Consider the following 12,211-nt stretch of genomic DNA (forward strand, 5'->3'; position numbering starts at 1 on the left):
GATTCACAGTTTCACACAACAGTGTAGATATTTAACAAAGAAAAATGTGCTTTTTAAACAGGGTGGGGAATGTGTTTGTCCCAATGGTGGTGACATCTACAGGAATACTAGGCTTTTCAGAAGCACCCCATTGTCACCATTATTGGGATATTCTTTTGTCATTTTCTTCTAATCTTTTTTAGCATCCACATTGGTTTTGGAGTGAAATGGTATGTTAATTTTGTTATTACACTTTTCATTTTGTTTGCCTGCTGAACGTTTTTATTTTGCTAAGTTTGTTGAATTACTTTTTGCTATCTTGATTTTTAAGGTACCTTGTACTGCACTGCTAGCTGTAGTTGACCTAGTAATATTATTGTCATGTTACTCCTGCTAAATGAACAATTCATGGCCTCCTAATTAAGTAAGAAAATAATTATTCGTGTATTTTCGCCTTGTACACTAATTTCCTAATGTTTGACTTAGAAAGTTCCAATGTAGCCAACTGAATCATCTGTGAGAATAGAGGCAGTGGCTCAATCGGTAGAGAGGTGGCCTGCAGTCCCACCGGACCCAGGTTCGAATCCCGGCTGGGGCAGGGAACAGTTTAAGGATTTGAATTTCATTAAATCAGACTTTACTGATCTACCAGAAGACCCGCCGACATGTCGTAAAAATACCCCCGCTAATACCAATACACCAGTCCTGTATGAGACAGCCCTAGCTAGCATGTATTCAATATGGACGGTAGGTGTTAGCGCCGAAGTGGTGACATGTAGAGGTGTATGGTATGTAGGAGGACTGCTGGGCCTTGATAGCAGGCTGTGAAGCCTATGCCCAGAGTTGGACATTAAAAAAAAAAATTAAAAAATAAAATAAAAAAAATCTTGAAAGCTGGCAGCTTTACCTAAAACTCTTCTTTGGTAAGGTTTTTAGTTTAAAAAAATATTTCAAATATTTATATCTTTTCATAAGGGTTATAATAATGTTTGATGAAAGATATGCCAAAATAAAATATATACTGTAAAGATGTATAGTGGATGTCTGGATAATAGAGGGATTACTTTCACAAATATCCATGGTCTTATTCATCATTCATCATCCATTCCTACTTTACCCCATAAGAAGCATAGGAGCCTGGGGCGAGGCAAGTTGGTCCTGACATTTAAGATGAGAGTGGCCAGCCTAACTCATCCCTGAATGGCATTATGTGAGCAATAAACACCAACCTTCCCTTGAATGTGAATTCACACAGTCTCAGTCTGATTGGTCTTAATACTAATCTGAATTCCATTCACATTTTCCTCCAATCAGTATCTCCTCTAGCCCTGTTCCTCACAGAACCCCAAATCTCTCCATCCACTGATATATTGCCATTTTGTTTTCCTGGTTACCATCTCCTTACAAACTTCCATAACAAGGGTGCCACCTTTTGTTATATTAAATTTGAATTTGCAGGTGACACTGCTTAGAACTTCACTTCAACTGATTTTGATTATTCACTCTATAAACTAAATTTTCTGTATACAGTATTACCAAATATATCTTTGTAGCATATCACCTCCTCAATGCTTCTCCAGAACCCAGCATATTTGACCCCATATCCACACTGTTGACTAACTTTAACCTGACCTATACCTCTGAAATTACCATTTTGGGTGATCTTAATGCCCATAGTATGGAATAGTTATTGTATTCTGCTTGGACTGATGATACTGGCCTAGAATTTGAGCTGTTTGCAGAATCATTTAATGTTGCACAGTTGGTAAAACATCCAACCAGAATACCAGATAATCCTGACCAGAGCACCTATCCCTTGGACCTATTCCTGACAAATAATCCAGATCGGTGCAGGATAGAAATACTATCACCACTTGGCTCCTCCACTGATAATCTGATCAAAACCTCATTAGTCAGTTCCCCCAAAAGTCCCGATTCTGAATCTGTCAGATAGACCAGATGGCTATTTGATGGGGCAGACTGGGATGGATTTAGAAATTGTCTTGCTGTTATTCCATGGCAGTCTTTCATCTCCAGTGACAGCATATCTACCCGGTCACACATTAATGACTTAAACAAACTGTTATGGAATTGTTAATGCCCAGTCAACAGTCCACTAAAAGATCGGACTCTCCAAAATGGTTTGACAGCAATTGTGCTGGAACAGTAACCCAAAAGTCCTTAGCATATAACTCCTACTTAAAATAAAAGACATCACAGTCCCTTAGTCAGTTTAAATTTGCTAGAAACCATGCAAAAGCAGTAATGAATATTGCTAAATCAAACCTTCTTCACAACCAAGTATCCAAACTATTAAACAGTCCTAATGACAATAGAATATTGAGGTGAACTCAAATTTCTTTCAGTAGTAGCTTGAACAAGTCATCACCCATTTCCCCACTATAATCTCAGACATAATAAATGACCAGCATGGTAAATCAAACGTCCTTGCGAGTACATTTGCCAGAAGTCTACCTTAGAGAAAGTGAGCCAGAACATCCCTGTACTAGAACCTGACTTTCCCGAAACTGCTCCACATAAGGTACTGACTAGATACCTAAAATCCATCCTAGACAATTTACTCACCAGCAAAGCTCCAAGTCCATATGGAATTAATCCAGTTGTTTTGAAAAGTGTTCCTCAGAACTTGCTTCAGTTTTAGCTAAATTATTCAGACTATGCATACGCATTCTTCGTTCCCCAGTTCTTGGAAGGAAGCCAATGTCCACCTTCTTCCGAAGAAAGGAAGTTCATCTGATCCCTCTGATTACAGACCAATTACTATCACATCATCCCTTGGTAAAGTATATATTTGAGAATGTAATTAATAACCAAAAAGTTAAACATCTTGAATCCAGCAACTTAGTTAGTGATATACAGTATGATTTTTGCCACGAAAAATCCACTGTTGATATACTCAGTCTTCTGACTCATACTTTCCATCAACCAATTGACCAACGTGGAGAACCTGGGAGTGGCTTCAGTCGCTCGGGTAAGTACCACATCTCTCAGCACAACACATACAACAACACCGGCTTTTCTGCACCGAGAAATGACTCCCCGACGGTCATTTCTCGACGACTTCTTCAAACCGGGGACATTGAGAGCAATCCAGGACGCACCAAGGGACATATGTCCAATGTGCTTAAAACCTATCACGTCGAGCCGATAGACAAAGTGTTCAGTTCAGTGCAATTCCCGCAAGAGCTGGACCCATTACATCTGCACAACCCTTGCATCCAGAAAACATTGCACAAACACCTGGACCTGCTCCTTATGCTCCTTCCCCCCATGCTCTGACCCCCCAGCAACCCCACTTCTACTTCCTCCACACCTCCACACCTCCTCAATATATAGAGTAGATGGGAAGTTGTTGAATGCCGTGAAGAGTATGTATGAGGGTGCTAAGGCTGCAGTATGTGTGGATAGTCTATCTATCTATCTATAGCCCAACTCTCTAATCCCGCAAAGGGTGGCCGCAGACAAAACGCCTCCAAGTCGCTCTGTCACCCATCATTTGACTACCCTCCCCCAACTCACCCCCCCCCTCCCTCATATACCTCTCAACTCCATCCCTCCACCTCATCCTTGGTCTACCCCTCCCTCTCCCTCCGTCTGCCTCATCTACATACACCCTCATAGTCAGTCTTTCATTCTCCATTCTCTCCACATGTCCAAACCACCTCAGTGTATTTCTCCTAATCTTCACAACCACATCCACCCCACAACGTTCCTTCACTTCTTCATTCGTCAACCTTGCCCCTCCATGTCACTTCACATGCTCCTCTCAAGTAACTCATTTCCACTGCTCTCACTCTTGACTTGTTCCCCTCTTGCAAGGTCCACGCCTCGCTACCATACGTCAGGGTAGGGATCACAATACTATCATGCAATGACTTCTTAACTTCCGTAGTCACCTCCCTGTTTCTCATCACTGCTTTCAGTGTACCAACAACCTTCCTTCCCTGCTGTACCCTTTCACGCACTTCATCCCCAAAAGTTCCATCCTTACTCATCACACTACCAAAGTACTTGAATGCACTCACACTCTCCATATCCTCACCATCCATCCTCACTGTACATTCTGTGACTTCATTCCTATCAAACATCGTAACTTTACTTTTGTTTACATTAACTTTCAGATTCCTCCTCCTACACACTGTCCCAAATTCATTCACCAAACCTTGCAACTCACATTCATCATCACTCAACAATACTGTATCATCAGCAAACAGCAACACTGGAATCTTCCAAATCTAACCCTCATTCATTAGAGCCACCCCAGCATCCACTGCCCTACCCTGCACCTCCTTTACAACCCCATCCATGTATATATTAAACAGCCATGGAGAAATCACACAACCCTGTTTCAGTCCCACATTGAGAGAAAAAAATTCACTCAACTCACCATCCACTCGCACCGTAGCCATAGCTCCTTCGCACATACTCTTCACAGCATTCAACAATTTCCCATCCACTCCATATATTCTTAATACCTTCCACATACCTTGCCTATCTATTCTGTCATAAGCTTTCTCCAAGTCCATGAAGGCAGCATACACTTTCTTTGCCTTCTCTAGATACTTCTCCACTAAACATCTTAGAACAAATATCTGATCTACACACCCTTTTCCCTTCCTAAATCCCCCTTGTTCTTCTGCAGCTAGCTCCTCTGTCATATGCCTAACCCTATCAGTGAGTATTCTACCATATATTTAACAATTCACACTAAGAAGGCAAATACCCCTATGGTTACCACATACTTCTCTTTCCCCTTTTCCTTTATATAAAGGAACAATTATACCTGATTTCCAGCCCTCTGGAACCCTTCCCTCTTCCCAAGCCAATCTACACAACTTCCATATCCATTCCACAACAATCTCACCTCCATACCTCAGCATTTCACCACACACTCCATCAATTCCTGGGGCCTTCCCCAGCTTGATCTTCTTCATTGCTTCCACTACTTCCGTCCTACTAATCTCTTCCTCCCTCCTCTCATCTCTCCTTCTCCCAGCCATTCCCCAACCACTTATACTCGCACTGCTGTCACTCTCTACATTCAACACATCCTCAAAGTGCTCCTTCCATCTCCTTAATTTCTCTCTCTTCTCCACCAACAATCTATTATTCCTATCTTTCACTCCCCTACTATTTCCCCTTTCACACTGCCTTACTTTCTTTACCCTCTTCCAAAACAATTTCTTACTGTCCCTCCATTTCACACCCAGATTCCTCCCAAACTCTTCATCCACTTTCTTCTTACTCTCCTTCACCAGTCTCTTCACCTCCCTTCTCCTACTCACATATACCTCTCTCTTCTCTCTGTCATCTTCTCCCCTACCTCTACTCGCTAACCATTCACTATATGCCTTCTTCTTTTGTTCCACAGCTCGTTTCACCTCATCATTCCACCATGCTGTCCCTTGCACACCCTTGCATCTCCTCCTCCCTCCACAAACCACCTCATACGCTGTGCCTATCTCTTCCGTAAATATCTTACATACATCTTCCACCCCTTCCATCTGCTCTAGGTCATACCTTCCCAATCTTTCTTCCACTATGCTCTTATACTCTGCCATTTTCTCACTAACTTGCAAATTCTCCACTCTTTTCGCAGGAGCTGTTTCCTCCTGTCTTCCCCTTCGTCTCTTCAACCATTTTCTTTGCAGCTTCACTTTGGCCATCACTAAGTGATGGTCCGAGACTCCATTCCCCCACCCTCTCCACACACTTTCATCCAACACTTGTCTTCTCATTTGTTCATCCACACACACGTAGTCTATCATTGCCTTTCGTTCAACAAGTTCACCATCCATCCTCCTTATTACTCTCCATGTATACAGGTGGATCATCTTATGTCAAAAGTAGGTGTTGGCTATTGCCAACCCCTTACCAGCACAGATGTCCACCAAAGCACTACCATTCCCATCTACGTCAGCTGGCACACCCCACTGACCAACCACTTCATCCACTCGTACATTCCCAACTTTGCCATTCATGTCTCCAATCAAAAGCACTCTCTCGCTCCTCTCAGATTTGTCCATACATGCTTCTACTCTTGCCCAAAACTCATCTTTCACTCTTGCCACTTGGTCCTCTGTCGGAGCATACACACACACAATCGCCCATGCTTGTATACCTACTTTCATCCTCACCCATGCAATCCATGCACCCACTGTTCCATACTCTTATATTCTCCTTCCACTTCTTGCTTATCATCAGACATACTCCCTCTCTTGTCCTCTCATTCTCATTAACTCCCTCACATATACCTAAACCATATTCCCATTCTCTCACCCTTTAACCTTTTTATTTAGCTTCAGTCAGTCCACATATATCCACTCTTGCATCCTCAAGCATCTGAACAATCTCTCTCTCTTTCACTTCATCAATCACTCCTCTCACATTCCATGTTCCCAACCTCAGAATGTCCTTTGTTCATTTCTTAGTCGTCAACATATGGTCTGTCCTGGTCCGTGGCGCTTTATTCGCATGTTTAGTTAGTTCTTTTTACGGGGTGGGGCACTAACCCACCACCAACCCTTTTAGTCGCCTCGAACGACAAGCAGGGATACTGGGGGAGTATTCTTGAAACCCCCCTCCCCTTACGGGTAGTCAACTGAGTGAATTTTTCTATTTGAAGGTTGGATTGAAACAGGGATGTGTCATGTCTCCATGGTCATTCAATCTATGTATGGATGGGGTTATAAAAGAGATACAAGGTAGGGCAGTGGATGTTGGACCGGCCCTAATGAGAGAGGGCAGTGTTTGGAAACTCCCTGTACTGTTGTTTGCTGATGATACTGTGTTGTTAAGTGAAGATGAAGGGGAGCTGCAAGGCTTTGTGGATGAGTTTGGGAGAGTGTTTAAGAAACAGAATCTAAAGGTGAATGTAGGGAAGAGTAATGTTATGGTCTCTGAGAGAGGTGAGGTCAGTGAATGTACAATGAGGTTGGATAAGGAGGAAATGGAAAATGTGAGTGTGTGTAAGTACTTGGGTAGTGTGATGAGTAAGGATGGAAGTTTAGTGGGTGAAGTGCTTGAAAGGGTACAACAAGGAAGAAAGGTTGCTGGTTCCTTGAAAGCAGTGATAAGAACAGGGAAGTGAGCATGGAAGTGAAAAAGTTTCTACATGACGGGATTGTGATACCAACTCTAACGTATGGAAGTGAAGCTTGGACCTTGTTGGAGGGACAGAAGTCAGGAGTGAGAGGTGTGGAAATGAGTTATTTGAGAGGAGCATGTGGAATCACATGGAGAGACAGATTGACAAATGAGGAAGTGAAGGATTGTTGTGGTGTGGATGTGGATGTGATAGGAAGCATAAGGGGAAACACTTTGAGATGGTTTGGCCATGTGGAGAGGATGGAATGAGTTATATGAGAGGAGCATGTGGAATCACATGGAGAGAGAGATTGGCAAATGAGGAAGTGAAGGATCGTTGTGGTGTGGATGTGGATGTGTTAGGAAGAATTAGGAGAAACACACTGAGATGGTTTGGCCATGTGGAGAGGATGGAGAGACTAATGAGGAGAGTGTATGTGAGTGAGGTGGTGGAGTGGGAGAGTGAGAGGGAGGCCAAGGATGATATGGAGGGATGGTGTGGAGAGGTATATGAGAGAGGGGGGTGTGAGCTGGGAGCAGGACAGTGAAATGGCGGGGGACAGGGCGACATGGAGGCGATTTGTTTGTGGCCACCCCTTACGGGATTAAGGCATCTGGCAATAGATGGATAGATAGAAAAACATTTCATGCTAATTTATATCACCAGAATTTTCTTATATTCACATACAGTATTATGTTATCAAAATATATGAAATTATACGCATACCATAAAATTTTTTTCCATCTGGGATGAAAAAAATGGAAATAAAAGCAAAGTATATGAGCAAATAATAGCATGCATAAAAAACATAATGTTTTCTATTTCCCGTCATTTGGAGGGAATACTTGTGCATGTCTGGCACGTTCACCAAATTGTTGTACTACGTATGCCCACTGCAAATTGACGTAGGACCTACACACAGAATTGCTGTGGGAGAGTTGTCCGTCTTTGCTTTGTGTTTCCACCTCTACCAAGTGAATTTTTGGGGCAAGATGTAACTGGCATTTCGTCTGGTGTTGGCGGGAGGTGGTGAAACACTCAGCACGTCAGTGCTTGCCCAGAAGCAAGAGTGGGAGTACAGTAATCCCTCCACTATCCAATGTAGTAAAGCCAAAGGCATGTCCAGAAAGTGGTCCCGTCCAGAAAGTGGGCCTCTGCCTGCAGGACTGGTACTTATGACCCTGACGCAGCGTAACTTTGAAAGCCTCTTAAATAACTCACTACCAGACATGCATAGGATTTATTTAAACCTATTTAAGACCCTATTCACACCAATAATGGACATAAAGCATGGAATAGATGAAAAGGAACCAGAGAATGAGGAATTAGAAGTGAGTATGGATAATACTTAGCAGTGTACAGGGTACTTACAGCACATCTGTGGCCACCTCCTCTAAGGCTCTGGTAGTTGTGAAAATACTTTTAAAGCATGTACAGTAATCCAGTGTTGTGCTACACTTAATTCTTTTGCACTGTGAGTTATAATTATTTAACACTGAACATTCTGTTCATAATTGCACCACACCTGTTTCAACTGCCACTTTGCACTCCACAGTTAATCCTTTGCACTCTAAATTTTAGTTTCTTAACACTGCACGATGCTGTAAATTCCCATGTGGTCTAATGGCGAGGTATTGCAGTTTATTCAGTGTTTATTCACAAAAATGAGCACATGCGGCATCCATTGCGATGAACATCTTCCCTGGACAATGGTTAGGCAGTAACTGGGGACAGGGTTGCAAGATCTGAGCTCAGCCACATTACCAGACTCCTTAATTTTCATTACCAAATTTAACTTTTCGTTACCAAATTTTTAAAGGAAGCATTTATTCTTCACTAATTATATGTACAGATGGAAATAATCACTCTTCTTATAATCAGCAGCATGTTTATATTTGCACTATGTATGCTAGCAGATTAATCAAAGAGAGCAGACAGTCCACTGTCTCTATTCTCTATATCTTCACACATGTGAAAAATCTGTTTGGTAATGGATCATGCTGATTCACTACCAAACAATCTTTTCAATACCAAATTGGCCCACATTTGGCAATGAAAAATACCAAATGGCAACCCTGACTGGGTAGGAGGTAGGGAAGAGGAAGGAAGTGGTGAAGGGGCCGTGGTGTAAACAGCTGTTCGGCACCGCTTGGCAATTTCAGATTATGAGTGGGAAAACATTTGGATTTGGGGGGAATTTTTTTCTTTTTTTGGCCATTTTTGGGTTTCAGTGGTCCAGGCCCACAATGTCCGGTAAGTGGGGAGTCCAGAAATGGGCGTCCGGTTAGTACAGGGATTACTGTATATGTTCCCGTCGCTCTGAGCTTGCGCCTCCTCCTTTTTTCGTATGCATTACTGTTTGCCCTGTTATTTTCCTAGAGTCGAGATGTCATGCCTGGAAAATACTGCTCAAGGGTTGAGAGGGTCTGTATCATTGCATGGAGGCAGGATAATGTCCGTATCAACACGATTTGTGAACGTACTGGATGCGCAAAGTCAACCTTCATGAAGATTCTTGCTGGCCTGCCACCTGATATCGTACCAGAGCACAAGCATGGCGGTGGAAAGAAGAGGACGACTTCCAGAGGTACAGATACACATCTGAAGAGGGAGGTAATCAAGAATCCTCAACTGACAGCAGCAGAATTGAAGAGAATGCATCCCCCAACTGTTACAAGACGTTACAATTCGAACTATCCAACACCCCATGCAGATGGAGCTAGGCCCTGCAACCAAGAAACTGTTTCTCACTGATCACATGAAGAAGCAGCGCATTCAATTTACCAAGAAGTATGCACAGTGGACATCGGATGAGTGGAGAAATGTTATGTTTTCCGATGAAAGCATATTTCAAGTGTTCCAGGTGCGTTCTTCCAAGGTTCGTCACCCTGCCTCCCGTAGTCGATATGACCCAGTTTACACGGTGCCGACTGTTTAGCACCCACAGTCAGTAATGGTATGGGGGTGTTTCTTAGGTGAAATGGGAAGGGGAGGCCTCTACTTTCTTCCTAAGAACTTGATGATGAATGGTGACCAGTACATTCAAGTTCTGAAAGAAAGATCATTTATTAAACTTTTTTGCTATTCATGGGCGCGACTTTTTCATGCACGATTCAGCTCAATGTTACTAGTCAAGAAAGGTGACAAAATGGCTTCAGGATAATCGGCTTGAGGTCTTCGACTGGTCTGGCAACAGTCTGGATCTAAATGTGATAGAAAATTGCTGGGCAAAGATGAAGAAAAGCATGGCAGAGAAGAAGACACTCAGTCTGGAGAACTCAAGACTGAACTGACAAACGTTTGGTGCAGAGAAATGTCCTTAGATTACTTTAGAGATTTAAGTGATTCCATGCCAAAATGCATCCAACTGGTCCTGAAAAACAAGGGAAACATGATTTCATATTAATGAATGGCATTTCATGAAGAAACATTGTGATATACTATGATTTCTGTGGTTTTAATACCTTGTGGGGAAGGTCCTAAGTCAATGTGCCGTAGTTGTATTTGAGCCCTGAAAAATTGCCAGAAAAATGATGTGCCACCGTGTCATTGGCACAGAATCGGTTGGCCAACAAATAACGCGTCGGCGTGTCATCGGCCCAGAATAGTGTTAAGTACAGTATTCTGTCCAGAGTTAAGTGCAGCTTGTGAAAAATTTCGTCAGTTAAGCGTACTTAGCGATACTAAATATTTTTGTTGGTACGGGCCCTGGTATCTCAAAATGAATGGATCTTGAATATGGCTCTCTGTTATCTTGTTTTTATTTTTTCTTGGAGGGAACAATGATGAGGGCTTCTACCCTTTGGTTCCTTCTTCTATCTATCTATCTATAGCCCGACGCCCTAATCCCGCAAAGGGTGGCCGCAGACAAAAGGCCTCCAAGTCGCTATGTCACCCACCATTTGACTACCCTTCCCCCAACTCATCCGCCCCTCCCTCATATACCTCTCAACTCCATCCCTCCACCTCATCCTCGGTCTACCCCTCCCTCTCCCTCCCTCCACCTCACCTACATACACCCTCTTAGTCAGTCTTTCATTCTCCATTCTCTCCACATGTCCAAACCACCTTAGTGTATTTCTCCTAATCTTCTCAACCACATCCACATCTACCCCACAACGTTCCTTCACTTCTTCATTCGTCAACCTGTCCCTCCACGTAACTCCACATGCTCCTCTCAAGTAACTCATTTCCACTGCTCTCACTCTTGACTTGTTCCCCTCTTGCAAGGTCCACGTCTCACTTCCATACGTCAGGGTAGGGATCACAATACTATCATGCAGTGACTTCTTAACTTCCATACTCACCTCTCTATTTCTCATCACTGCTTTCAGTGAACCAACAACCTTCCTTCCCTGCTGTACCCTTTCACACACTTCATCCCCCAGAGTTCCATACTCATCACACTACCCGAGTACTTGAATGCACTCACATTCTCCATATCCTCACCATCCAACCTCACTGCACAGTCTGTGACTTCATTCCTCTCAAACACCATAACTTTACTTTTGTTTACATTAACTTTCAGATTCCTCCTCCTACACACTGTCCCAAATTCATTCACCAAACCTTGTGGTAAAAAAAAAAAAAAAAGTATGAGAGGCAAAGACTTGACCACATGCATTGGCAATTGGACATTGATGAAAGCGGTAGCTTGGAGGTGTCCATATACACCAACATCGACTTATTCCGGCATTAGCGTTTATTTTACTTTTTTAACATTGCCACAACATTACTACTTATATGTTATTATTAGCAGTCAAGTGGCAAGTAATTATTTATTTGGAATGGAAGAACTGGAGAATGGGGAACGTCATGAAGAGCAGTGTGTGCATATATCCAAATCATGACATCAGTTCCCCATGACTGGTAAGTCACCGCACGGATATTTTGAATGTTGGTCTCAGCCTGTGTAGCTGTTAAACCATGAAAATTTGTGTATATGCTGAATATGCAGCGCTTTGGCTGCCGCATTAGGTGACTGGTGCAAATGACAGACGTGGTAACACCAAGGCCACTGTATTTGAAATGAAAAGGCACCCAGTGAAACACATCAGGTAATGTGATAGTACAGTAAATACTTACTAGGCCAGGCTGCAATCACATTTACTCCGAGCAGTGCCA

At 42.8% G+C, this 12,211-nt stretch overlaps 1 protein-coding gene across 1 annotated transcript in view; it reads left to right on the forward strand.

Moving 5' to 3' along the window:
- The window catches only part of LOC145415709 (oxysterol-binding protein-related protein 6-like), a 521,853-nt gene that overhangs the window by 130,924 nt on the left and 378,718 nt on the right, over positions 1 to 12,211 (forward strand). The window contains exon 5 of the mRNA XM_080284933.1: positions 183 to 209. Coding sequence (XP_080141059.1) covers positions 183 to 209 — 27 coding nt within the window. The remainder of the gene's footprint in view (positions 1 to 182; positions 210 to 12,211) is intronic.

Source organism: Coenobita brevimanus, chromosome 103 (assembly GCF_032717465.1).
Source record: "Coenobita brevimanus isolate Jiangsu-jjx chromosome 103, ASM3271746v2, whole genome shotgun sequence".
Taxonomy (NCBI): domain Eukaryota; kingdom Metazoa; phylum Arthropoda; class Malacostraca; order Decapoda; family Coenobitidae; genus Coenobita; species Coenobita brevimanus.